The following is a 26,368-nucleotide window of genomic DNA, read 5'->3' on the forward strand; positions in this document are numbered from 1 at the left end:
CTGAAACCAGTGCGCCTAGAGCCCGTGCTCCGCAACAAGAGAAGCCACCGCAATGAGAAGCCCACGCACCACGATGAGTAGCCCCCGCTCGCTGCAACTGCAGAAAGCCCGTGCGCAGCAACGAAGACTCAATGCAGCCAAAAAAAAAAGGAGGGGCCAGGGTGCCAGTGGTTGGGCCTGGGGCCTGGTTTTGGGGAGGGTGGTTTGGGGCCCATGGTGCCCAGTGGCTTGCGCCCAGGGAGCTGAGCCGGTGAGGGCGACGGGGACCCTACCTTCACGATGACCCCGAGTTAGTTTGCGGGGCTCTAGCTGCAGAGTAGAGAAAGGCATGGATGGAGCAGAGGCAGAAGTGTCACTGAGCCAGATGCCGAGACGCCGAGGTTCACAGCAGAGAAAAGAGGCCGCCTACCCAAGGGCCAAGGACGGGTATTTACGGGATGAGGCTGAGGCACAGGAGGTGGGAAAAGGTGATTGGAAATAAGAAAATGGTGAGGCAGCCGTTCTGTGAGGGACACAGGTTCTGAGGGGCAGTGCCTGGCCTGACGGCACAGGTGGAAACTAAGTCCCGTGACTAGTTTACAATTAAATTCTGGTTCCCTTCCTTCCCGGCTGCACCTACATGGTCACGTTTGCCTCATCAATAAGGAGCAATGCAGGTCAGGTGCCTGGAGCCTCAGCTTCCCAATAAGCATCATGTTCACGTGCCATTCTGAGTCATCTTCCAGGGCAAGATGGCCTGTACAGGTTACAGAGACAGAGACCCCCAGGTCACAGACGATTAAGGTGATGAACCCCAGCCCCTCTATTCTTCCCCTTTAAAAACCACTAAGAGGCCACGTTGCAGTGGGTCTGAGGCCTGCCCCCCAACTCCCTTGCTCGGCACCCTGCAAACAACATCCTTACTTTGCTGCAAAGCCTGCCGTCAGAGGTTGACTTTCTGCCCGCAGGCACATGAGCCCAGTGCTCGATTTCAGTTGGAGGGTCGGTGGTCCTAACCACTCACCAGCTCAGCTAGAACTGGACACAGCTGATACCAAGTTCCTGAAGCAACAACTCAGGCAAACGTCTTACCGTTTAGGCTCCGTGCCACTCAGAGGATACGCAAGTTTTCATAAAAACAATTCAAGCGATGCTGCAACTAGAGAAAGCCCGCACACAGCAACGAAGACACAACGGAGCCAAAAAAATAAATAAATAAAATAAAAAAAAAAAAAAAGCCGCTGTTGTTAAAAAATTGAAGTGAACTTGATGGGGGAAGGCAGATCATAGGTGGAGTGGATCTAGTTGATGCCAGTCCTCAGGGCCCTTGGTTTCAGAGCAGCAGTGGAAAGGGGGGGGGTGCTCTCAGCTGCAGGGATGGTGCTGGGGGATGGGGCACATCTAGGGGGGACACACCCGAGGAGAGGCTGCTGGCCCGGCTCCCGGAGGTCAGGCTGAAGATGGGGGTTCTCTCCGTGTTTCCCCTCCCCTCACCAAAGCCTCCGGTGGTTTATGCCAACTGCCCACCCCCTCAACTCCCCCCACACCCCGACTTTCACCCCCTGGCCACCACCCCAACCGCTGCCAAAGGGTCAAACCCGGTTGCCTCTCAGAGCCCCCGGCTCTGGCCTCCTGGCGGCACCCCCCAGCCCCGCAGCCCACGCTGGACTCACTGTCCTTCATGACCTGTTTCCCACAAGGGATCCAGTAACATCCAAGCGTCTGTGTCCTACAGAATGTACTCCGGAAAGCTTGGGGTTTGTGTATCTGAAATCTCCTCCAACAAGACCCGAGCTTGGGGCAGCCAGTCAAGAGGGAGCTGCTGACTCAGCTGGCCCCACCACCCGGAAGTGGCCTCTGACCTCCCCTTCCAGGAGGCCAGGGGCTTCTGCTGGGCTCTCAGGTGGTCTCTGAGGGTCTGCACCCCCTCCCTCCCCACCAGGGGACCTCCGCACCCCCCCAGTCCCCCCTCCCTCCACCTCCCAGGCTGGACTAAGGGCCCCCTCTGTACTCACCCCCACTGGTCCACAAATAAAAGCAAAGAGATATTTCTTGTCACTTGTGTGATGCTGGGCACTTCAAGATGCTGAATAAATAAATACTTGTGACTGATTCTCCGATGTGTATGTTTGCTCCTTGTGGACAAGTATTGTACTTTTTCTCTCCAGCACTGAGCAAGCACATAGTAGCTGCCCAATAAATAACTTATTTTACCTATTATATACACATCCAGCTCCTCACATCTCAGAAATCAAAATATGAACTATTGGATAAATTAATTTGTACATGAGCAGAAAAGGATTAGGATAGGAAAAGGGGCTCTTCAGTCTAACGTTGAACAAAAATCAATAAGGAAACACGTGGTCACTGCGTTGAAGGGACCTGTCCAACATTCAGATCATAGACGGACATATAAGAAAGGGCTAAAACTAGAACTGTCAAGAGAAAACGCAGGAGTAAATATTCATAACTGGGAAGTACTCAATGGTTTTTCAGATATGACACCAAAAGTGCAAGTGACAAAAATTCAGAGAAATTAAAATATGTACAACAATATACATGTTTTCCCATCATATTACATTTTTTAAAACCCTTTTCTGCACATTGCTTTCCCTGTTCATAAATTGGAAATGTAATAACACTTGCCTTGACGAATTTATTTCAAGGATGAAACGAGATAATGCACAGAAACTCTAGGCTCTTATGTGACTGCAAAGGAGTGGAGGGAGCCACATCGCAGCCCTCAGCTGTGGCTGAAAAGATGGTCATCATTTCCCATGTGACACTTGTTTACTTAAATCAGCAGGTAATTCCAATTCTAAAAATATTCCCCCTGAGAGTCAGTAGGTGAAAACGTTTTCTCCCTGTTAATTGAAGCTCATCTTACGGTGCTGACAATTGGTGCAGCAGCATGAGCCTCCTCTGGGACTGCACACCTGGCCCTTACTGTCACCAGAACAGTCAGCCTGTCCTTGACTTTGCCCTGGAGGGTTAGGATGGCCCAGGAGAGCAAAAATAGGATGAGCCCAGAGAATACTGTGTAGCAATAAAAAACAAAGGCAGGCAGGTCATGGAAGCAACCTAAATGCCCATCGACAGATGAATGGATAAAGCAGATGTGGTACATATATACAATGGAATATTACTCAGCCATAAAAAGGAACGAAATTGGGTCATTTGTTGAGACGTGGATGGATCTAGGGACTGTCGTACAGAGTGAAGTAAGTCAGAAAGAGAAAAACAAATATCGTATATTAATGCATATATGTGGAACCTAGAAAAATGGTACAGATGAACCGGTTTGCAAGGTAGAAATTGAGACACAGATGTAGAGAACAAACGTATGGACACCAAGGGGGGAAAGTGGCGGTGGGGGGTGGCGGTGGGGGGTGCGATGAATTGGGCGATTGGGACTGACATGTATACACTGATGTGCATTAAATTGATGACTAATAAGAATCTGCTGTATAAAAAAATAAAGTAAAATTCAAAAAAAAAATAAAATAAAATGCTAAAAAAAATAAAATAAAAAATAAAAAACAAAGGCAGGAACTCATGAACTCCCTGGAATGTTCTCTAAGACCTGCTGTTAAAACATAAACCAGGGACTTCCCTGGTGGCAAAGTGGTTAAGAATCCGCCTGCCAATGCAGGGGACACGGGTTCAATCCCTGATCTGGGAAGATCCCACATGCCGCGGAACAACAAAGCCCATGTGCCACGACTACTGAGCCTGGACTCTAGAGCCCGCGAGCCACAACTACTGAGCCTGTGTGCCACAACTACTGAAGCCCCGCGCCTAGAGCCCGGGCTCCGCAACAAGAGAAGCCACTGCAATGAGAATCCCGCGCACCACAACGAAGAGTAGCCCCCACTCGCCACAACTAGAGAAAGCTTGAGCGCAGCACCAAAGACCCAAAGCAGCCAAAAATTAATTTAAAAAAAACAAAAACAAAAACATAAACCAAGTTGCAAAGCAATACGTCTGTCATGATCCCATTACACAGAAACAGTTGAAGGCCACTGCAGACAAATGAGTCCTACCTGTAAGTATGTAAACACAGAGAAGGATCAGGCAGTGGCCATGCCTCGCTCGTGACAGGGGGCAGGGTGGACTTGGATTTATCTGCATTGTTTGAATCATTTCTACCAAGGAGGATATACTTCTGTCCTTGACTCCATCACATTTGTCTGTTTCTCTGCATGTATGGTACTTACTAGTGTAATTCAGACCTTGCGGATGATGTGTCATTGAGACTCTGGGTTCTGTTATCATTCTCTGAAGAGTGTTGAATTATGTTCTCTAGGCAGCTGAATTATGGGAAGATCGCCATGGACTTGTGGAGGCTGGGCTTTAAGTTTTATTAGGGCAAATGTATTTTGATTTTTTTCCTTAGTCTTAGTGCAAATCCCTTATTTCTAGAACACAGTCTTTATTCCCAAGCTGTGGCCCTTTTGGGGTTTAAATGGAAAACTGAGGCGTTTACCAAGCTTCTCTGTCAGTTTCCGAACTCAATCTCCCCTGGAGTTTGGCCATTTCGGCCTCCAGCTCTGTCTTGCCCTGGGACCTTTGGAATCTTACCCCTACATGTGCATTTCAAGCCAGTCACATACTTGAAGGGGGTTTTATCGCCCCAAACTTCCCAGCGCCCCTCAGTTCGCATCCTTCGCCCTCTCCAGCCGATAAGGCTGTGGCTTCCTGTTCGGGTCTGGCTGATCAGGAGCCCTCAGGAGAAAACAGCTCTCTTTCAAGAGCTGCCTTCCTCCAGTTTCCGCCTGCTTTTTGCTCTTCTCCAGTGCTTTCAGACATCTGTTTCATGTATTTTGTCCACATTTCATAAATCACGAGGGTTCTGCGATTATCGGAAGTGGAAATTCTACCTTTTGATTTTTGAATCAAAATCTTACCATCTAAAGTCGTATCATCCTGTAATCGTATCATCTATTCAAAAAGTGAACTATTAAAACACAACCAGCGGGACTTTCCTGGCAGTCTAGCGGTTAAGACTTCGCCTTCCAATGCGGGGGGTGCGGGTTCAATCCCTGGTTGGGGAGCTAAAAGCCCACATGCCTCGGGGCCAAAAACCCAAAAAACATAAAACAGAGACAATATTGTAACAAATTCAACAAAGACTTTAAAAATGGTCCACATCAAAAAATATTATAAAAAGTCAAAAAAACCCACAAGCAGTGAACAAAACTAAATATTAAGACCAGTAAAGGGGCACGATTCTCTGTGGTTTAAGTCAGAGGATGCCATCCAATTAAGTCAGGTGTATCACCCAGGCCCCGCCCCGCCGTAGCCCCGCCCCCAGGCACCCAGGCCCCGCCTTCGCCGCACACCTAGTCCCGGGTACGCAAGCCTCGTCCCTCAGGCGCTCCGCCCTGCCCCGGCGCCCAAGCCCCGCCCACTAATCAGCCCCGCCCAGGCCCCGCCCCGTAGCACGCAAGCCCCCTTGGGAGCGCGCCCGTTTCCATGGCGACGCCGAGCTGAGCCTCGGTAGCCGGGCCACCGAGTGGGCGTGCATCCGCGGCGGAGGCGGCTACATGAGCGCGGCAGCGTGTGCGGCCGGGCTGCGGCCCCCCAGCTCGGGGATCCCGGGCTCCCGGGGCGCGTCGCGCCCGCGCCTGCCCGCGGTCCCTCCGTACCCCGGGCAGCACGGCGCGCCGGTCGGGCTCAGCGAGGCGCAGAAGCGGGCGCTGGACCTGGAGAAGAGGCTGCAGTTCCTGCAGCAGCAGCACTCGGAGACGCTGGTCAAGCTTCACGAGGAGATCGAGCACCTGAAGCGAGAGAACAAGGGTGAGGCGGGAGGCGGGCCGGGCCTTCCATGCCCAGACGGCGCACGCAGGCTGAGGGAGGACGCAGGGCCGCAAGCCCCACCTCGGCCACTCGGGGCTCGGCTCCCCGCCCCAGGACCAAAGCCAACTGCGTAGGGCGGGTCTGGCCGCGCCACTCCCGAAGGTAACTCGGCCCGCCTCTCCTCTCCAGGCAGGGTCAGGCGGCCTCCTTTGAAAAACTTCTGTAGAAGTGAAACACACCCCCAAAGTACGCGTATATAGCTCAATGAATTTTCACAAACTAAGCACACCCAGATCCGGGGCCCTAGAACGATCCCTGACACCTGGGTCATCCTGACTCGCCTCTGTGCCCCTGTAGCCCAGGCCCCGCATGGCAGAGACTGCTCTGTAGACGTCACCGATGGAGGAATGGGCTCCAGGGGAGGCTCTCACACAGGGGCTCTGGCTCAGGGAGCAGCCAGAGGCATCACCGACCCGAGGGTGCCAAGGCAAAGGCTTGGTCCGTGGGGCAGGGTCTTTCGGGGCTCAGCAGGGAGGAATGGGCAGGGGAACCGAAGCTTCTTTTCTCAGAGTAGCCACGAGGAGAGCCCGTGCTTGTTTTCAGATCTCCACTACAAGCTAATCATGAATCAGAAGCCGCAGAAGAAAGGTAAGACAGGCCCACAGGTGCCTGATGGGAAGCTACTGCCCTCAAGAGCAGGCCCCCCAGACTGCTTATGCCCATGCAAATTATCCCAGTGGGGAGGGGGCCTGGACAGACAGACCGCTCCCAGCCATGGTCTGGGTGACTTCATGCACCCAAGCACAGCAAGTGCCACTCTTGGGGACCCCCAAAGCGTGAGTTCTGTGCAGCAGGGGCAGTGGACAGAGCAGCTGGGGGGCGGGGGGGGTGCCCAGGTTCCCCCCTCCCCAGCCCTGGCCTCACTATCCTGGTGCGCTTTCACTTGGAGTGCTGCCCCAGGCTTCCCCGGCACAGCCCCAGCCCCAACCCCTGGTCCCTTTGGCTTTGGGGCAGGAAGCTCTGGGCACACTCCTTCCAGGGTCCTCCCTATCATCTCCACAGCAACCACGGGGGCATGTCCTCACCTGTGGCCCACTCACCTTGCCTGTCCCCTAGCCCAGCCTGGGGATGACCAGGTCGAGTCTTGGGCTCCCCTCCCCTCTTACTTTTGGGACCAGGTCTGCCATCGGGAGGTGGTCTGAGTGGTGAGTGGTGCCCGCCTGGAATGCCCCAGTCTGGGTTGTGCCCAGGGCTCTCTTCCTGGAAGATACACAGAGGATGGGGTGGTGGGGGCCCTTCTCCAGTGGGGCGGCACAGCTTCAGCGAGCTGATGTGGGCACGTAGTGTCAGGGGTCCCCGATGGGACCTCGAGAGAGGGCGTGCTCCCATTCAGGTCCCACTGCTTCTTCCGTCCCCAGCCCCGTGGCCCTGGCTCCCTCTGGCACTGGAGGGGTCTGGGGCTGCCTCACCAGAGTTTGGGGGAGGGCTGGGACCTGCAGAGCCAGGAGGCGGGCACAGGTGGGCCTGGCCCTTCGGCCACGGCAGCCGTGCAGAAGCGCTGGGACCTGCAGGGATGGGAGCCTTGCTGCTGCCACCTTCTGCTGATCCCAAGCGGCCCCCACAGGCAGCATCTCCAGTTCCAGCTTTCAGTCCAACAAGTCCATCTCGAATACAGTGGTGTCAGGTGAGCACACCAGCACCTCTGTGCTCAGGGTCGGGGAAGAGCAGGTACAGACCTCGGGGCCCCCGGGCCTGAAATGGCGAGTGGGGCACTGAGCCGAATGCTGAAAGCCCACGGTGGTCCTCTGTGGGGCAGACCTTGGGGGAGCGCCTCTGCCAGTCCCCATAGACTTGGGGGTTAAGGGGTAGCTGAGGGACCAAAGAGGGTCCCCAGGTGCCCTGTGAGCTGAAACCTCCAGGAGGGAGCTGAGGCCAGGGGACAGGTTAGTGGGTCGGCTGGAAGGAGGCCTGAGGACAGGCCACAAAAGCAGGACAGGCTTGGCTGCCAAGGCAAGATGGTCAGTGTGGGGCATGAGTCAGGCACAGCGTGTGACAGAGGAGCCCCGAGTGGTCTTCACTGCTGCTCACTGTGTCCCTCAGAGCAGACAGGACGCGGGTGGGCTGGCCCTCCTACAGAGCCTCGATTTGTGGCATCTTTACTGAGTGAGGGGCCTCGTCCTGGGAGAGCAGACCTGTGCAGGCTGGGCCCAGACCTTTCCTTCCATTTCATTTTGCCCGAAATGGGGTTCAGAGTCAGGAAACAGCTGCTGGCTACCCCCCCGCCCCAGCCTTTACTGAGGCCCGTGAGGAGACTGCCTCACAGGGTGTGTGGGGCTCTCCCCACTTCGGCTGCTCGGGGAGCCACCTCCACCACTGCGTCTGCTTCAGAACATTCAGGCACCCACAGGCTTCACCCTACTCCCGCATCTGTGCCTCCCAGTGGCCCTCGGAGGGAGGCCATTACCATCTCCCCTTTACAAAGAGGAGACTGATGCAGGGGCGGGGCCCCTTGGGTGCATATAGCCGACCGACACCCAGTGACTGGCCCTGTCTGGGTCTGACCCGCAGCCAACTCACAAGGCAAGGCCAGGCCCCAGCCCACCTCCTCTAAGAAGCAAGACTCGAAAGCTGACGTTCCCCAGAAGTTGGACCTGGAGGAGGAGCCCTTGGTTGCTGCCCTGCTTCACAGCAGCAGGGTGGACAAAGCCCTCAGGGCACAGGGGCTGGCCAAGTAAGGCTCCGTGAGCCCCACGGGACACGGTTGCATTCAGCAGGTTCACACCCTGGAAACAGCCAATTGCTTTGCCCTTACAAACGGGCAGGTCTCCAGAGGGAAGCAAGTTCGTGAAAGCCAGGCTCGCCCATCTGGTGGACCCTGCCTTCTCCCCTCCCCTGGGGGTCCTGCACGGTCCCTGCGCTGACCTGAGCCCGCAAGAGGGGCCAGCAGCAGCCCCTAAAGCATTCTCTCAAAGCACAGAAGCAAAGTAACTTGGCCTCCACATTAGCTTGCTTTTCACCAAGAGAACCCCGAGTCAGGTTTGGGCTCCACCCTGGGAGCTGTGCTGGCCTCTGGAAGGCACAGGGCCAGCAGACCAGAGCAGAACCAGTCCCCGGTGACACCCGAGTTCCTGGGACTTCCTGGGAAGCAGCAGTGAGCCTGGACTTTGCATCCGAAGAGGGGACCCTGTTGTCCCCTGGGTAGTGCCACCAGCAGGCCAGGCTCCTGCTTCTCTGCAGTCTTTAGGCTCCCCCCTCCACCGGCACCCTGGGTTTGTGGTCAGGACCGAGGGCAGCCAGGCAGCTCAAACCACATCTGACTCTCCAGTGTACCTTGAGGGGGGAGGAAGTGACGGGCCCGGGTCATGGCTGGCCCCAGAGACCCACCCCCGCCACCTGGTGCCTGGAGCACCCTGGTAGGCGGAAGGGAGCCAGGCCCCCAGGAGGCCTTGGAGACAATTCTCTTCCTCACGCTGGAGCAGGTGCTGCCCCGAGAGGGGGTGTGAGAGATCACCTCCGGCAGGCTGCCTCCGGTCTGCTCTAATGGCTGTTTCAGAGACAAAGTGGAGAGCTCTAATCCAGCAGCCACCTCGGTGGCCAGCAGCCTGCACAAGGGCAAGCAGGTGCCAGGGGCGCCCCCCTCGATGAGGCTGCCCCCGCACCTGTGTAAGCCCGCCACACTCCAGCAGTGCGAAGTGGTCATCCGCCAGCTGTGGAATGCCAACCTCCTGCAGGCCCAAGAGGTGAGGCTCGGCTGAGGGGCGCCCCGGGGCCCCCGCAGCCCCACCCACCGTGCCTCTTCTCCCTGCCTTCCAGCTGCAGCACCTCAAGTCCCTCCTAGAAGGGAGCCAGAGACCCAGGGCTGCCCCCGAGGAGGCCGGGCCCGGTTCTCCCAAGTAAGTGCCCCACGCGGCCCACTGGGTCACAACGGGGCCTGCTTGTCTGGGGCTCACGGCTGACTCGCCCCTCCCCAGGGACCAGGAGGCTCTGCACCCGGGGGCCACGCAGCTCCCCAAGGTCGCCACCAAGGGCGTCTCTAAGAAATGGTGAGTCTTACTGGCACGGGAGGTGGGCAGCCTCTGAGCCCAGGGACCACAGGGCCGGGGAGGGCGTCCGCAGTGACCCCCCACCCCCACCCCCCAGCCTGATCCTGAGCCGGGCGCCCGTGGCGGAGTGCGCCGTCCTGCCCGCACTGAAGCAGAGCCTCAAGAGCAACTTCGCCGAGCGGCAGAGACGGCTGCAGGCAGTGCAGAGCCGGCGGCTGCACTACTCGGTGCTCTGAGTGCCAGGCCCACGACCGCTCACCCTCTAGGTAGCACTTCCAAAGAATCCTAGTACATTTACGCCAGCCTAACTTCCAGACCAGCCAAACCCACAGCAAATAAAGTACGTGGTCTCAGGGCTGAGGAACTGTTTATTTCTTTGCTCGGTATTTCTGCACTTACACACACGTGTGCGTTATGAAATAAGCATGAGCCTACCTGTCGAAGACTGGAAATAAAGCTCGTTTCTCCCTGTTGTGAGTCTTGTTCCTCACTGGCCATCAGGCACTGCTGCCCTGAGCGCCCCTAGCTCTGCTCCCTGCCATGGGCGGGGCCTGCTGGGCAGTCACCCTGCTTGCTAGGGCCTTGCGGCTGCCCTGGAAGAAAACAAGCTCTGGGACAGCCTGCACACTCTTCCTGGAGTGCAGGGGGCTGCCTTCCTGGCACGTGGGCAAGACACTGTCCTGTGTCCACTGACGAACACAGCTAGTGAGCAGCCCCACCCAGCCTGCCTTCCTCCATGGATGGCTAGAGCCACGGCCACGGGAGAAGGTCCTCTCCTGTACACTGGGCCCCACCCTGCAATGGCCTCACACCACCCCCTCAATCGCCAGAACAGCAGCTTCAGCGCAGACCCTTGCCTGGCAGGACAGTCCTCCTGGCCCAACCGGCCATGTCCTCAGTGCCGATCTCTGCCGCTTCCGCTTTGGGGAGCAGGGAACCTGGGGGTGAACCAGGACAGGCACGTCTGGGCATCGGTGGCCATCCCCGAGGTGGGGGACCTGGCTCAGCCCCGACAGTGCCCCTCACTGGACGGAGGGCCCCTGACTTGCAGAGAGGGGGGACACAGTGACAAATTCATGACAAACACAGGAATAATAAATTTATTATAAGAACCACAGAAGACACGGTAATGCACATACAAAAGGGGGGAACCTCTCATCGCCAGAGGGCCGGCTGGCGCCCCGTCAGAAGCCCTCATCTGTTTGAAGCGTTCTTAAGACGCTGGGTCCCGAGGACAACATCCTAACCCGAGTGGGCCTAAGTGCCTAACCACTGGGCACAGCGCCAGGAACAAGATCCACCCAGACGCCCCTGCTCCCCAGGTGCCCCCACAGTGCTGAGCAGACTCCCAGGGCTAGAATGAGAAGGATCATGAGGTATGAGGCCCAGCCGGTGGCCGGGGACCCACAGCCACAAACAGACCTTCCCTCGAGCTGCAGCCAGCGCCCCTGGATCCTGGAGCTTCCCTGTGGCGTGCCCCACATGCCAACGGTGGCACGATCTGAACCCAAAACCGTGATCAGGGAATTCTGCATGTTTTAAGGGTTTCCTATGTCCTGCACGTTCCCCTATGGAAACGGTAGAAGGGTTTTCTGGCGCACACGCAAGAGGCTCACATGGGACCCTGAGTCCCCGAGGAAGGACACAGGCCCTGCAGAGGCTGCGGGGACAGTAGCCCAAGGAGCACAGGGCCGGGGGCATGCTTGGCTCCTGGAGGAAGCAGCCAGCCACCTGTCCCAGTCCTGTCCAAGTGTGGGAAATGTTTGGCGGGTCCCCAAGGCAGAAGATAAAAGCAGGAAAGCTAACCTAAGCCCAAGCTCTCTAAGGAAGCCAGCATCTAGAAATGTCCAACATGGGGCCCTGACGAGGCTGCCGGCTGCCCCACGGTCCCTGGAGGGCAGGCAGCCGGAGATGCAGCGGCGGTGGCGGCTAGGCGGCCGAGAGGCAGGCCTGGTGGATGCTCTGGGCCCAGGTGTTGAGCAGGGCCGTGACCGAGTGCTTGTCAGGGAGCTGCAGCAGCCGTGAAGTCATGCACCGGTGCACCGACTGCAGGAAGGGGTTGGCGTCTGCAGCAGAGCGGCGGGCCATGAGCGCTGTGCTCTCTGCCAGGACCCTGGCCCGCCCCACCCAGCCCGGGGACCGGGGGTGCCAGCTCCCGCGTGCCAGTGGAGAGCTGGAACAAAATGGTCTGGAGCCTCAGGGACGGCCTCGGGGCCCTTGTCCTGGTCCTCTACATGCCAGCTCTGAGCCTCGGGGGGACTGTCTCCCATCACCGAGGCTCCCTCTGGGCCTGTCACCCAGATGGGTCCCCATGAGTCCAAGCTCCCATGTGTGCCCCCAGGTCAGCCTTGAAGAGGCCCACAGGAGCCGCTGGGCCTGCTCACCCCTCATCCCCAGAACACGGCTGCCCCAGAGCTGCAGGGACACCATGGGGTCAAAGACACTTCTCTTTCCATGTGACTGAGGGGCAACCTGCTCCTGCCCACCAAGGAGGAAGGGGAGGAGGGGGGCCTCAGCAGGGCGGGGGCACGTGGAGGAAAGCCTGGTGGCCCGTCCTCTCAGTCACCCACCGTATTGCCACTGCCGGTCGATCCACAGCGGGCTCTGGGCAGGGTAGTCAGCAGGCACGCTGAGCTCCAGCGGTGGCACGCTGGGGAGGTCCTTGTCATCTGCAACACACAAGGCTGCACCTGTGACCCGGTTTGCCCCTCCTCATAGCCCTGCTCCCCAACAGCACCCTCCAGGCCCCAGAGGTTCTGGTGAGGCTGCTGCAGAGCCGAGGCCCCTGACTCCCAGGCTTCCCTGTCTCCGCAGGGCCTCAGGTGAGCAGAGTCGCAGCTGGACAGGAGAGAGGGGGCTTCCCTGCACATGGGGGAGAGGTGAGAGTGTGCAGGCTCAAGGCCCAGCCCCCAGTGTGAGTCCTGGGCCAGGAGCGTGTGGGGACCAAGGAGGACAGCAGGCAGGCTCCGGAGAGGGCCCGGGGCTGGGGGATGAGCAGGTGGTCCTGGGCAGTGGCAGAGCCTGGGGCTGCCAGTCAGGGTTCGTTCTTGATCCAGCCCCACCGCCGGCACTCACCCAGCTTGCATATCAGGTGGACGGTGCCGTTGTTACTGCAGTGAGAAGGGTCCAAGTTCACCAGGAACTTGGGGTCTAGCCGGGCCACCTCCCCCTGGAGCACATTGGGGATGCTCTGCCGTTCGTCCTCTTCAAACCTACGCTTCCGGGTGCACACCACCGGGGCCCTGGGGGAGGCAGCCGTGTTGACCACCCTGGCCAGGCCATGGCCCAGGACCCGCCGCCCGCCGAGCCCTGGGCGGTACGCACGTGATGGGGGGGCCGTGTATGGCCGTCATGGCAGGCACGAACGTGCGGTACAAGGAATGGTTGAAGACAGGTGAGCGGATATTGGCCAGGACGGCATCCAGGAGTGGCTGGCACAGGTACTGCTGCTTGGTTGGCGGCACCGGGGGCGGTGGGGGCGTGGGCTGGGACAGGACAGCAGGGTCAGCAGCCCACTCTTGGGGAGGCTTTCCAGACCCCAGGTCCTCATCCTCACTCACAGCCAGACCTCCTGGCTCCCCCACCACCTCCACCCCTGCAGACAAGGACGGCTGATCCTGGACACACTCTACTCCCCCTGGGCCTGGCCTTGGGCATGAGAACCCTCACACCTGTGGGGGAAAGAAGCACCCATGGGCCCATACCCAGAGGCTGATTTCTCCCATGCACCCCACCCACACTGCAGACCTGACCTGGAAGAGGACTCCTGGGCAGGGTCCCCAGACTGAGCGGCATGGTCCCCTGCCCACCTCTGACTGCAGGCTCCTTCTAGCTCGTGGTTCCGAGTCACTGTGGGGTGAGCCCTGACCTCCCCAGAGATGCCTGCGACCCTACCAATACCACCAGGCCACGGCACCCCACGCACCACTGCCATGTCGTTCTTGAGTTTCTCCAGGGCGATCTCACACTTCTGCAGCGTTTTCAGAGGGCACCTATAGGGGAGAAGATGTGGCTGACCCTCCACGTAGGAGGACAGGGAAGCTGGTAGCTCTCACGTTCTCATCCCAACCACTGACCGTCTGGCCTCCTCTGGATGGAGCGAGACCTGAGGCCTGGGCCACCACAACCCTCCCCAGGAACCCCAGCCAGCCCACCCGCTGTTCCCAGACCCAGAGTTTAAGGCAAGATGGCCCCGCACCCAGGAGCTGCTGGTCCTGGCTGGCAGAACAAGGCACGCATGTGATGGATCAAGGGGAAGGACAGAGGCCAGGCCCCTGCCCCCGGTCCCGATGACCCCAGTGAGGGCCTGGAGGGCCGTCCACTGCCAACAGGCCCACTCCTCAGTGCCCAGCATTCTGCCCAGATGAGCAGAACAGGGAGGACGTTCCGGAAGGGGAGCCTGGCCTGAGCCAAGGCCTGGGGAGAGGGCAGGAATCCCAAGGCCAGTCCACGCGCAGGAGGTGGCGCTGGCTGAGCTCTGGTGCTCAGCGGCCCCACGGCCAGTGGGCAAGGGAAAGGACATGAGTGCGTGTCCTCTGCCTTCCAAGTGCTTCTCGGACGCCGTCCCAGTTCCCTCCCACAGCCAGCGCGTGCGAGCTCAGCTGCCCCTTTTGCAGACGGGGTAACTAAGAAACAGTCACTTGCCCAAGGCCACCAGCATGTCAGGGGCAGGGCTGCAGGTCAGACTGAAGCCCGTCAAGGCCAGCAGCCCAGTAAGGCAGGGCTGTGAGGGCCACAGGGTAGGCCAGCCAAGCAGCCGGGGACCCTCTGTGAGGTGTGGGTGCAGCACCATCCTCCCCCCATGGGCCTGGGGGCAAAGCTCACCGCTTGGAGGGGTCTGTCAGGATGTCCAGAAGGCTCTTCATCTTACTCAGGTCCTTTTTTCTGTCTGGGGCAGAAGGAGGCACTCAGACAAGGGCCTGGACGTCTGCGGGCCCTGCCCCCGGCCCGCCCGCCCGGCCCCCACCTTCGTTCTTGTCGATCTTGTTGATCATACGTCGCAGGGGCTCGATGTACTTGGACAGCTGCTTCAGCTTGTCCAGGTACTGCTGCTCCTCGGCCTGGCTTGAGCCCGCAGGGCTCATGACGGAGCTGGGGTTCACTGCGGGACATGGCCCAGTGAGCATGGCCCCAGCCCACGAAGGGCCGTCAGCCCCTCACCTTGCAGGGCCCCAGACTGTGCCCGCCTCAGGTCCGACTTACCAGGCGTGTTCAAAGGTCCTGGGGAGGGGACGCTGAAGTTCTGCGGGGTGCGCGCCGTCACCGGACTCTGGGAGGGCTGTGGCGAAGGGCTGGGCAGGAAGCTGCTGGGGGACGGGGCAGGGCCGGAGCTGTGCAGAGCAAAAGGGAGCACGGCCATGAGCCTGGGTCTGCAAGCCAAGTGGGGAGGGGCACGGGCCGGGCCTACCTGACGTTGGAGTTGGGCTGTGAGCTGGGCGGGCCAGGCTGCGGGGACGGCTGGGGGGGAGGGGGCATCGACTGCGGGGTCTGCACCTGCTGGCCCGGCGACGGTGACGACAGCATGGTGAGGCCGCTCTGGCTGACCTGGAGGGGGAGGGGCTCAGCCTGCTCACCCGCCCCACGCCCCCCCCCCACCGCTCCCCACTCACGAGCCCCTTCTCTCTCGCAGCCTCGCCACACACCCTGGTCTTCCTCTGATGCTCCACCTCTCAAATACAAACACGGGCACACGCTCCTACCCATGGGTGCCCACGCAAGCACACAGTGACCAAGACGCTGGCAGAAGGGCCGGGCTGGGTGGCCCTCTGCTCCTGGCGGGGGCTTCTAGGCTGGGACGGGACACCCCCAGGTCCCTGCCTCCTGAGTGTGGGAGCCTGTGGGCACGAGAGGCCAGTGAGGGCTGCGCTCTGTGACAGGCAGGACCGTCCCGCAAACCTCCACAAGACCCCTCAGGCCACAGGCAGCCCCAGCTCTGACAGCACCAAGGTCAAGCCCAGCTGCAGGGCAGTGGGGACGCCGCCATCTTGTTCTGTGTCCCACCTGTGCCTGCCTGACGGGAGCAAAGCCTCCCCTTGTCACCCCTGCCAGCACACTTGGCCTGGGGTTCTGCGGTCTGGCAGCCGAGCAGCCCCTGTGGGACCAGCAGACCCCACTGGGAGAGGGGAGAGGGGAGCGGCTTGGCGTCACGCTCCCTTCTCTGCATGGCAGGCTCACCCTGCTCCCTGCAGTCCTCGTCAGGGCGGACACAGCGGGGTCCCCACCCTGCTCTCATCACTAGGACAATGCCATATTCGTCCGAGAATGTGGAGGGAGGAAATCACACACCCAGGACTAAGATCGACGGTGTGTGGAAATAACTACTTTCCACCCGAGAGGCACGAGATGCCAGTTCTGGCAGTGCGGACGGCTCGGGGAGACAGCTGCCCGCCAGCCCTGTGCCCAGCGGCCCTGGAATGAGCCCTGCAGAGCAGCCTTGCCCAGAGACTGCAGACAGTGCACAAAGGCCCGGCCGCTCGCCACATGGGGACCACCCCAAAGGCCCTGCCAGCTTCACTCAGAGCTTCCCCCACACCCCAGCAACCTCCTGTGCACTGAGCATCACCCCCGGAGCCTGCTTCCTGGAGCCCAGCTCACACCCCACCCTCCATTCCCAGGCTGTCCAATTCTGCAGACTGACTCTAGCCTGCCCCCCTCACTCTGCACACTGAGGCTGGACATGGCACTGGAGCAGGGCCTGCGTGTGTTCACAATGTGAACATGAAACTAAATGAAAACCACCCAGCCAGGTTCCGAAAGGAGCCAGGCTGATCCATGGGAAACAAAACATCTACTCCAGGAGGATGAGCTGATCTGTGAGGCTAGGGAGGTGCTGACGTCCATGCAGTCCGCTGGGGCAGGGCTCCAAGGCAGAAGAAAGGTCTGTGGGGAGACCCCTGGCATCACAGGCATGTCTCACACTCACCAACGGGTCGCATGCAGCAAGCACTGCAAGCCAGGGGTGACCCAGACAGCAGCAGATGCCAACATGACCCCGGCAATGGCTGTGGGTGCGAGGCAGCCCTCATGCAGAGCTGGGAGTGGACAGTCCTGCAGCCACACCAACAAAAGAACTTCCAGGGTGTGGGCCAGGAAGCCGTTCTCCTGTTGTCTGTCGAAACTCAAGCACTGCCTGAAGAGCCCACCACCCACTCCACCAGATGCTAAGTGGGACGTCAGTGGGTGGAGCACGCGCTGTGCTGGGCTCCCCTGCCTGCACCCGGGGTGAGGCTGATAGCACCCAAAGGCCACGGCTGGCTGGCGCCACCCTGCACTTGGGGGTGCCCAGCTGTAAGCCCCGTGGCAGCTCAACAGTGCTCCTTCCAGAGCAAGAGAGGCCCAGAAGCAGTCAGGTGGTGTGAAAGAGGCGCTATTTCTTCCTGGGAGAAACAAAGTCATCAGGAATGAAAAGCTTGACTCTGATCTCTGCAGACTGGTTTTCTGGTCACAGAGCTCCCGAGGTGGAAAGCTGGTTTTCTCTTGACCACAGATCCTAACGAGACACACCGGACGTCTACAGTATTGGACGAGCCAGGCCACGACTCCTCCTCCCAACACACACCCGCCCAGGGAGGCCCCGAGCGCCCCCGCTGGCTGCGGCCATGGTGGAGGGCCCAGTGGGAGGGGAGGGGGCGCGGGGTGTGCTCAGCCCATTCCACACACTGTTCCACACACATCAAGGAAGGGGGTCTGTAATGTGAGAATGACAGCTAAGCTTCCGAATGCTGGAAGAATAGGAAGCAGGAAGACCAAAGCACAGGGGCTGCTGGGAAATGCAGACACATCCTGTCCTGGTTTTCACCTGCTGTCACGGGGTGTGGCTCTCCCGCTGAGTCCTAGTCCAGCCCCCTGCTGGACAGGGATGTGACGGAGACATCTCTCTCATCTACACGAGTTCATGTCAGAGCCAGGCATACAGAACAGGGTTCACTGATTTTCCTGAAACACCCAAATCCCAAACTCTAGCCCGGGCTGTGAGCCCCACCACCCATCAGGCCCCAGCACCACCAAGCGCACAATGAGGCCCCCCTCCTCTGCTCTGAGAGGGCAGACTTGAGAGACCAGGCCTGGGGGCCGCCACCTGGGCCCCCATCCCAGCACCTCTTTCACACACCACAACACTGGACCCCGCGTTCTGAGGTCAAATGCGTGGGCCCCGCACGGCAGTTCTAGTCTGTGTGTCGACCTCCTGGTAGGTGACCAGCTGGTACGATCGAGAGCCTCAAAGTGCCCCCATGAGTCACTCTGGGAAATGTTAGCAAACAGTCTAGGGCCTGCCATGAACCACTGCTAACAGCAGAAAACCAGAAGTAACCTCAGGATCCGAGAACAAGACAATAATTAAGGACAGCAGAATACGTTCATAAGAGGAACAGCACACAGCCACGGAAGGCACCGTTGACCAAGGGACTCTAATTACAGGACAACCTTTTACTTCTGTTGTAACGTGAAAAAGAAAGAAGCCACACACAAAATCCTAGAGAACCGGAAAGAAAAGAAGCCAAGCAGGCTCTCCCGCTTGAAATGCTTCCCTTGCTTATACTCCCCTCAACCTCCCACCTTCTACAGCCACCACCTGTTTTCCAGTTTTGGGGTCAGAATATCTGTAGCCTTGTCTTGTCCACTGTTGCCACCGAGGTTGCAAAAAAAGGCTGTGAATCCAGAGATTCTCCCTCAGGGGTCTCCTCGCACCCTGGGGACCCCACTGCTGCTAGAACCACACAGTAAGGCAGCCAACCGGCCCCCAGGGACCTGCACGAGCACCCCACATATACCTGCGCCAGACTTGGGAACCCACAGTACGGCCCTGCAGGCAGGGTGAGGCCTCGCTTCCACTCTGCCCAAGGCTGGCCTCTCATTCAGGAGGGGGTGGGCACCCCTCCCATAAACCCTGAAGGTGCATCCTCAGAAAACCAAACCTGCTTGCAGGTATGAGTGGTGGCGCCTCCTCCCCACCCAGCTACCCGAGTCCCCACCTGGGGAGAAGAGCCCACGCCTGCCTGAGCCCTGCTGGCTGTCAGCCCTCCGTGCTCCATGAAGGGACAGAAGGTTACAAATCAAGGTTACCCACGAGGTGATCAAGCCCACAGCCAAGCCCCACGCAGGCTGGACTGGGACCTCCAGCAGAAGCAAAGGCATGTGACTACCAGGAAGGGAAGCACAGCCCAGGGGTTGGCATGCGGAATGGAGCGCATCCCCCGCGGCCACTGCAGGAGAGCGATGGGCGCCCAGGAAGCTGCAGGGAGTCCGCCTACCCAAGCAAGAAGCCTACGAACCAGCAGGTGGGGCCTGGACCATTGGAAGACGGCAACTCTTCGGCTGCTCGCTTCCCAAACACCAAGAACTGGAGTGAAAAGGGAAGTTCTGCTTCAGGACGGAAGCTGCCAGGTCAGAGGGCCAAGCCTCCCACTCTCCTACCAGACCTGAGAGGCAGCAAGGGCAGCGGCTTCCGCCGGCTGGGCGGTCACTCCATGCCGCTGCCGCCGTCCCAACTCTGACCACACTCCGCACAGGACACCGAGAGCAGAGAGCCCCAGGAGGCCTGGGGACGAGGCTGGGACACACAGGGTGGTGGCAGAGGAGGACGCCAACATCGTCATACAAGGCCTCCAGCCCTGTCCCAGCTACAGACATGATGTCCGTGGTGTGTTGCACATAAGACCACACGTGGGCAAGCTGGTGATGTGGTGCAGTGACCACAGAGCTACCTCCAAACGCCACAGGTCCCCCCAGTGGTGTGTTTCCCACGGACTCCAGCCATGCGGCAGGGACAAGGAAGGACCATTTCTGAGCCTCCGCCAATGCTAAGGGAACACACAGTGCTTACCACACGGCCCGGTGCCCCAGACAAGGAGCTCAACGGACTCGGGGAGTGAGCAGGGCAGGAGCCGGCAGGGACACTCAGCATGGCAGCCTAGCGACGCACAGCACCGGGGTGGCCGGGTTGCCCCTGGGGTCTCATGTCAAGCAGCACATTGGCTCTGTCTAAAGCCAACGCTCTTCTGAGCCAGACTATCAATGTTGCCACTGCTGGGTGGAGACAGGAGGAACCAAGGCCGGGGACTGGACATAGGTGAGGGGGGCGTCTATGGAGAAGTCATGAGGCCCAGCCTCCCACCCCAGACACCAAGGAGGCTGTGGCCTCTACTAGGCAAGGCCGGGTATCCTCCATCCCATCGACATCTGATTTGCAGAGTGTGGGCATGGTGGACCTGGGCCACATGTGTCACACAGGGGTGAGCCCTGCAAATCAGCAGGGCAAGGGGCCATGGTACAAGTCTGTGCTGACCACCAGAGCCAGATGCCACCGTCCTCGTGCTCTTCCCAGTTTCTAGAGAGCTACTATCCCTCCAGCCCCATGCTCAGGGATGAGGCAAGAAGAGATCGTGATGCTCTCACCAATGCCCTTTTGGAGCAGAAGGGAAGAGGGAAGATGTGGGTCATCACAGGAGGTGGGAACAGCCTGAGCCCTGTGAAGCCGGGGGCCCAGACACGGCCGAGCGGGGCTGCCACCCAAGGTCCCCAGGGACAGGCCCTGATCCAACCAGGACCCTCGCCATAGCGCGGGGGACATGCACTGGCCGGCGCCTCCAGAGCCTCAGCTCTGGGCCCTCACCTGGACTCCGGGACCCACTATCTGGGAGGCCTGAGCCGTCGGCACTGCTGTCTGCGGTGGCACCTGGGGCTGCACCTGCGGCACCTGGGGCTGCACCTGCGGCTGCTGCACCACCATCGGAGCCCGGACCTGAGGAGGAAGGGAGCAGCAATCTGGAGCCACCAGGGCAGAAGGCAGAGCACCTCCACGTCCGTCTGTGGGAGCCAGAGTCTCTAAGCTCTCCTCGAGAAGGGGGATGGGCTTGCCGCCACTTCCCTGGCTGATGTCCCGCTACTGGCTGTCCCTCATCCCACGGCTCATCAAAAGTGTCCATGCCAGCCTGGCTCTGAGTCAGCACAGCTGAGCCCTGTCTCTCCTGGCGAGACGCCTGCCCCGATGGGACACCACCACCAGCTACCGCGGCAAGCAGAGCACGCTGATGGTCTACGAGAACCCCACTCTGAGCCCTGACTCCTCAAAGGAAACCAGGGCCAGCTGGCTCCCAGGTGACAGGTGTGACCCTCCTCAAGACCCTCCCCAGACCTCCAGCCTGCACCTGTGGGGCTTCCTATTCAGCCACTACTCGATTCAGGTGTGGCCCGTGTCCCCACTTCACCCAATGAACAGCAAATAGAAAAGGCCACAAAAACCAAGAAAGTGAGTTGAAAAAACATTTAAATGGCCCCTTGACACAGCTACCCCCAACTCAGTACAATATTTTGTCTTTCATGTAAATGTCACTGACTGGTTCTGCTTTTACACAGACGCATAAGACTGAATATAACACTATTTTACATCAATACCCCCCTCAAAAATACAGTCATGATCTCTGCTCAGAACAGAACTGGTGGTCAGCAGACCACCGTGGACGCCCAGGGGAGGTGGCACACACCCCCTCCCCAACAGTGAGAAGACGGGTGTCGCCGTCCATCTAATCATCCACAATCTTACAATGCCTGTGGCTACCACCGAATCAGCCATGCTGCTCGGAAGACAAGGTGCCACCAGGGAGCAGGGGCACCGCACACTGGATGCAGCAGCTGGCAGAATGCACGCACCCTTGCTGATCTGGATGTGCGGGCCGGCAGGGGCCAGGGCCACCTGCGTCTCGGTGCTGGAAGAAGAGGACCTGCCATCTACAGCCAGGTCACCCCAGAGACCGCCAACAGCACAGGAGACGCCATGAGAAGAGCCCCGGCTGTGCGAGCCCTGGGTACTCACGAGTTTCAGCTGTGGCTGGGCGTACAGCATCTGTCCGGGGAGGGCCGGAGCCTGCGACACCAAAGGCTGCGTCTGTGACTGAGGTGGGAGCTGCGATGGCTGGTTCTGGGCCACCGGCGGCTGGGGCTGCGGTGGTGGCTGGTGGTGCTGTGGGTGATGCAGCTGCTGCAGCTGCTGGGGCAGGGCCTGTGAGGGGGGAGGCTGTGGCTGCTGCATTGGGGGCTGCTGTATTGGCGGCTGGGCCTGCAAAGCCTGCTGCTGCTGCTGCTGTTGCTGTTGCTGTTGCTGCAGCTGCAGCTGTGCCATCCGTTGGAGTTGCTGCTGCTGCTGCTGCTGCATCTGGAGTGGAACAAGGAGCACCCATCACCTCTCCGGCCTTGGAATCCTGCGCTGGGAAGTCTGCCCAGGCTGCTCTCCCGGGAGGCAGAGGGACACCGAGGGCACCAAGCGTGCACCTGTGCCCTGGCCACCAGATGCTGGCCCATCTCTAGGCCTGAGAGGACAAAGGAAGGGTCCAGGGAAGGGTCTGGAGGGCTTGGTAAGGAGTCACATATAGGCGCAGCACCAGAGAAGCCGGGCAAGGTTCAGCTGACCGCACATCTCCAAAGCCTCTCCAAGGATGCTTGTTTGGTCCCTAGAGTGGTCACAGGACCAGCCTCAGGGTGAGGAGGAAAAGCGGGGCTGAAGATTCACTGTCAGCCCTGGGAGAGGGGCCTCCAAGATCCTGGAGAGGCCTCGGGAAAAGGAGGCATAAGCCAAGGCCTGGAGCAGGTGGGAAAGAGCAGGGGGCCCTTCAGGGCTTCCCTCCCTCAACCCAGAACAGGCCTGACAAAAGACGCTTAACCCGTCAGGGCGTTGACTGCAGAGCGTGCGCGTGAGAAAAGGTTTTCTTGTAAGCAGGGCTCCTAATGTGACATGGCCATCCCTGTGGGACACTAGGCAGGGCTCGATTAGTGCAGCGTCCAGACACCGAATACTCAGGGACAGGTCAGGAGGCCTGCGTGTGCTCAGAGGACGCACGCCCATGGGGCGGTCCAGGCCGTGCTATGAGTGGAGGGTAGCTTCACTCTGGCCTGGGCAGACTCTCACATGAGCTGCCTGCACCAGGAGCCACCTGATCCATCCCCCGGCACACAGTAGGCCCACTCCTTCCTGTCCCAGGCTTGTGGGCCCTGGAGAAGGCCAGGGGCCAGAACGATGGCGCCTAGTACCTGCTGCTGGTTCTGATGATGCAACTTGATCAGATGCTGCTGCTGCTGCTGCTGCTGCTGGAGCTGCTGCTGCTGCACCACGGCCTGAAACTGCTGCTGCATGGCGCTCTGCTGCACCTGGAACTGCTGCTGCTGCTGCTGCTGCAGCGCCGCCTGCTGCTGTGCCTGGAACTGCTGCTGCTGCTGCTGCAGCGCCACCTGCTGGAGCTGCAGCTGGGCTGGGGACAGACGGGTCGGGGAACTCGCACTGGGTGCAGCGGGGAAGGCGCCACCCCCGCCAGCGCGGGAGGGACAGGGGTGACGATGACAGGACAGAACTTACTATAGAGTGAATCACGGTAGTAATGAGCAGGAAAGAACAGGCCAGTCAAGAGGCCTGGGACCCAGCAACTAGTGATCTGCTTCCCGTCTCAATGGAACCACCTGCTCTGGACACTTCGTATCAACAGAATCTCACAACTGGGATCTTTTGTGACTGGCTCCTTCCCCTCAGCATCGCGTTTACAAGGGTCACCCACACTGTGGCATGGATCAGTATTCCCTTTCTTTTTGTTGCCAAATAATACTCCACTATATGGATTTCCCACATTTTGTGTTGTCCATCAGCTGATGGACATCTGGGTTGTTTCCACTTTTTGGTAGTTATAAATAATGCTGATACAAACAATCATTCAGGGACTTCCCTGGTGGTCCAGTGGTTAAGACTCCATGCTTCCACTGCAGGGGGCATGGGTTTGATCCAGGCTCAGGGAAATAAGATGCCACAGGCCGCGCAGCGTGGCCAAAAAATTAAAAACAAATAAAAATAAACAATCATTCACAAGATTTTCAGTAATCCGGTCTCTTTTCAAGTGATGAAAATGTTTTAAAATTGATGCCGTGAGTGCACTGACCACCCCTGCACAGTATACTTCCAGTGGGTGAATATGGGTACATGAACTATATTTCAATAAAGATGAAAAGGAGGAACACAGAGACACTTTGTACACTTTGCTCAGTTTTCCCCAATGGTAGCACTTTGTATAACACCATAACAGTCAGAATGTGTGCCCATTTGCCTGAGTGTGTAGTTTAAATTCTATACAGTTTTCTCACCTGGCAAGATTCAGTCACCATGGAGGTCAAGACCTGGCACAGTTCCAACACCACAGGAGCCCTTGTGGTGCCACACCTCAGTAGCTACTAAGGTGACCTCCATTCCTAATGACTCTGCCATTTTTAAACCACACAGAAGGACTGGCTCTCTCCTTCAGCACAATTTCTGAAGAGTGTCAGGGTGGGGAGTACATCCACGCAGGACCCATTGTGAGCACATTTCCCACCCACAGGCTTAGATGAAGCTGCTCACTAACATCCTTCAACTCCTCTCTAAATTCATTATTTTTGTCTGGTTAACTATCAGTAACTGGGAGGGGAAATTGCCCAACACAACTTTTATTTTCAAGTCTTTTTGCATCTTCTATTTCAGGTGTGTTTCCTGTAAGGATTAAAGAGCTGTACCTTCTCCTTACGTTTCCATTCAGTCTCAGCAAGAAAGCCTATCCCTTCACATTTACTGCAATTACTTACAGTTTTCAACTTATTTGTATCTGTCTTTCCCCTTCTAAGTTTCTCTTCCTCTTTTTTTTTTTTTTTTTTTTGAGCTTTACTGAGGTATAATGGACATTTTTTTTCTCCTCTTCTGAATTCTATTTTGTTGGAGGATTGGGTTGATTTTTGTTCGTTTGGATTTTTGTTTGTCGTTTCTGTCTCATTCCATTTTTTTCTATGGATTTGGAATGTACAACTATTTCTATTGTTTTAGCAATGACTTTTACAATTTTATCATGCATATTTAATTTAACAAAGTATAAAGTTTATCCACATTTAAACCTCTTTCCCAAATATGAGGACCTTAGAATCCTCTCTAAATATTTTTTAAAGTAGGTTTTACATGCACACGATACACCTGATATCCTTGATATTCGCCCTTCCTGACTCCATTTGGTTTGGTCCCTGTTTATCTTTTTATGCCCACACAGCAGACTTATATTAAGAGGCAGGATAGAATAAAGGCCAGGGGTACAGCTTCGGACCCAGACACCCGGACTCAAATCCCAACTCTGTCACTGCTCTGTGCGCCTAAGTTTCCTCAGCTATACTACATACCCCTACGTTGGACTCAGAATTAAATAATCTATTACAGACCCAAAACAGTGCTCGGAACGTGTGGAGGGTAGCTCTAAGGATTATTTTACAGAGGTAATTTTTGTTTACAGCAAGGATTCCCAGCCTTGCCCCTCCTGACACTTTGGGCCAGACAACGCCGTGCTGTGGGGGCTGCCCTGTACACGGGAGATGCTCAGCAGCATCTCTGGCCTCTGCCCACTGGAGGCCGGCAGCATCCCCACACCACCACCCAGCTGTGACAGCCAAACTGTCTCCACATACTGCCAAACACCCACCAGGGTGCAAAATTGCTGAGAATCACTAGCTTAGATTTGTGCGTGTTTATGCCCTTATATGGAAAATGTTTCTTCTCCTATTTACACCTGGCATCTTGGGAAAGGATGATCTGAGAGGTAAGAGGAAATGGTAAGGGGAAAAAAAAGTATGCCCTTAAAAACCTTTTAGTGAAAAAAAAAAAAAAAAAAAACCTTTTAGTGAAGGTCTCCTCGGCTTTGTTGGCAGCTCTGTGCTCAGGGCTCTAACAACCTCTACTGTCTTCTTGACTCCATCACAGAGTCTGCTGAGTCTGCTTGTCGCTCCTTGACAGAAATGGCTGTTTCTGAGATAGTCTTCTGGCCTTTGGTGTCCTGCTGTTTCACAACAGGTTGGGGCATGGATGCCTTATTTAACCTGTGTGGTCCACTGGGTTTTCATCGGCCATCGTCTCCTCACACCCTCTGTGCTTCCATCTGCACTTAGATGCCCGTCAGACTTCCTGATTTCATCCTCCACGTTTCTCACCCTCCTGTTCCTGAGGCCTCTTCTCTAGGCTACATTCTAGGTAATGTCTTCAAATGTAGCTTCTAGTTCACAAACTCTTTCTTCAGCTGTATCTAATCTGTTTATTCATTCACACTTTCCTCTTTCAATGACTTTACTTCTCATCTCTGTAAGTTCTACTTGGTTACTTTTCAAATCTGTTTGGTCACTCCTGATACAGTATCACAGTGCTCCTTCATTTGGAAGTCCAACCTTTATTTTTTTAAGCACCCCAAGGCCATATCTAACAATGGCTATGTCGCGGGGCGTCTCCACATCTGGTGATTGTTTCTGCTCCTCCTTGAGGTGTGTCTGCTTCCTTCCATGCCTGCTGATTTTGTGTGCTCAATGACTGACCCTGATCTGCAATTCCCACAGGCCTTAACTGGGAGCACTCTCCTCCAATCTGCCCCGGGCTCTGGCGGAGCTGGGGGATGCCAAGGGCCCTGGCACAAATCCTGGACGGAGGGATCCCAGGATTGCTTTCCCCCACCTTGCAGCGTGCCAAGGCATAGCAGGGCAAAGAGCTGCCCCTACCTTCTGCCAGCCCAACAATC

General features: G+C 57.7%; 2 protein-coding genes and 1 long non-coding RNA gene across 8 annotated transcripts in view; 1 reads left to right on the forward strand and 2 right to left on the reverse strand.

Moving 5' to 3' along the window:
• Window positions 1–197: 197 nt before the first annotated feature.
• On the reverse strand, window positions 198–1,488 carry LOC132347761 (uncharacterized). The gene is made up of 3 exons (XR_009497293.1): window positions 904–1,488; window positions 620–736; window positions 198–443 (listed from the first exon to the last, which is right to left on the reverse strand). It is a non-coding gene; the product is annotated as an uncharacterized LOC132347761 (long non-coding RNA).
• Window positions 1,489–5,444: 3,956 nt separating this feature from the next.
• Window positions 5,445–10,176, forward strand: CCDC74B (coiled-coil domain containing 74B). Of its 4 annotated transcripts, XM_059895125.1 has the most exons (8): window positions 5,445–5,778; window positions 6,382–6,426; window positions 7,403–7,462; window positions 8,347–8,509; window positions 9,332–9,518; window positions 9,592–9,671; window positions 9,750–9,821; window positions 9,919–10,176. In XM_059895125.1, exons 1-8 carry the CDS (start codon window positions 5,526–5,528, stop codon window positions 10,055–10,057), a joined length of 999 nt encoding a protein of 332 aa, XP_059751108.1. In that variant the 5' UTR covers window positions 5,445–5,525; the 3' UTR covers window positions 10,058–10,176. The 4 variants fall into 4 exon arrangements, 3 of the variants coding, with proteins under 3 accessions (XP_059751108.1, XP_059751109.1, XP_059751110.1); XM_059895126.1 differs by lacking the exon at window positions 7,403–7,462; XR_009497332.1 differs by lacking the exons at window positions 9,332–9,518; window positions 9,592–9,671; window positions 9,750–9,821; window positions 9,919–10,176 and having other exon boundaries at window positions 6,382–6,983; window positions 8,347–8,371.
• Window positions 10,177–10,905: 729 nt separating this feature from the next.
• The window catches only part of MED15 (mediator complex subunit 15), a 62,713-nt gene continuing 47,250 nt past the window's right edge, over window positions 10,906–26,368 (reverse strand). For 2 of the 3 annotated variants that reach the window (XM_059895130.1, XM_059895128.1), the window contains 12 exons: window positions 22,845–23,062; window positions 21,634–21,972; window positions 20,434–20,562; window positions 15,229–15,365; window positions 15,024–15,151; window positions 14,788–14,922; window positions 14,646–14,709; window positions 13,747–13,813; window positions 13,146–13,306; window positions 12,897–13,063; window positions 12,392–12,490; window positions 10,906–11,887 (listed from right to left, as the gene is read on the reverse strand). In XM_059895130.1, coding sequence (XP_059751113.1) covers window positions 11,751–11,887; window positions 12,392–12,490; window positions 12,897–13,063; window positions 13,146–13,306; window positions 13,747–13,813; window positions 14,646–14,709; window positions 14,788–14,922; window positions 15,024–15,151; window positions 15,229–15,365; window positions 20,434–20,562; window positions 21,634–21,972; window positions 22,845–23,062 — 1,781 coding nt within the window. In that variant the 3' untranslated portion in view covers window positions 10,906–11,750. The remainder of the gene's footprint in view (window positions 11,888–12,391; window positions 12,491–12,896; window positions 13,064–13,145; window positions 13,307–13,746; window positions 13,814–14,645; window positions 14,710–14,787; window positions 14,923–15,023; window positions 15,152–15,228; window positions 15,366–20,433; window positions 20,563–21,633; window positions 21,973–22,844; window positions 23,063–26,368) is intronic. The other variant, XM_059895129.1, reaches the window with a different exon arrangement.

The sequence above is a fragment of the Balaenoptera ricei genome, chromosome 14, assembly GCF_028023285.1.
Source record: "Balaenoptera ricei isolate mBalRic1 chromosome 14, mBalRic1.hap2, whole genome shotgun sequence".
In the NCBI taxonomy this organism is placed as follows: domain Eukaryota; kingdom Metazoa; phylum Chordata; class Mammalia; order Artiodactyla; family Balaenopteridae; genus Balaenoptera; species Balaenoptera ricei.

Excerpts from the sequence above, each read along its gene's own strand:
- CCDC74B (XM_059895125.1), top strand. The coding sequence starts at position 5,526 with ATGAGCGCGGCAGCGTGTGCGGCCGGGCTGCGGCCCCCCAGCTCGGGG. Across the intron at positions 5,779-6,381 it reads CCTGAAGCGAGAGAACAAGG|ATCTCCACTACAAGCTAATC; the intron begins GTGAGGCGGGAG and ends GCTTGTTTTCAG. Across the intron at positions 9,519-9,591 it reads ACCTCCTGCAGGCCCAAGAG|CTGCAGCACCTCAAGTCCCT; the intron begins GTGAGGCTCGGC and ends CCTGCCTTCCAG.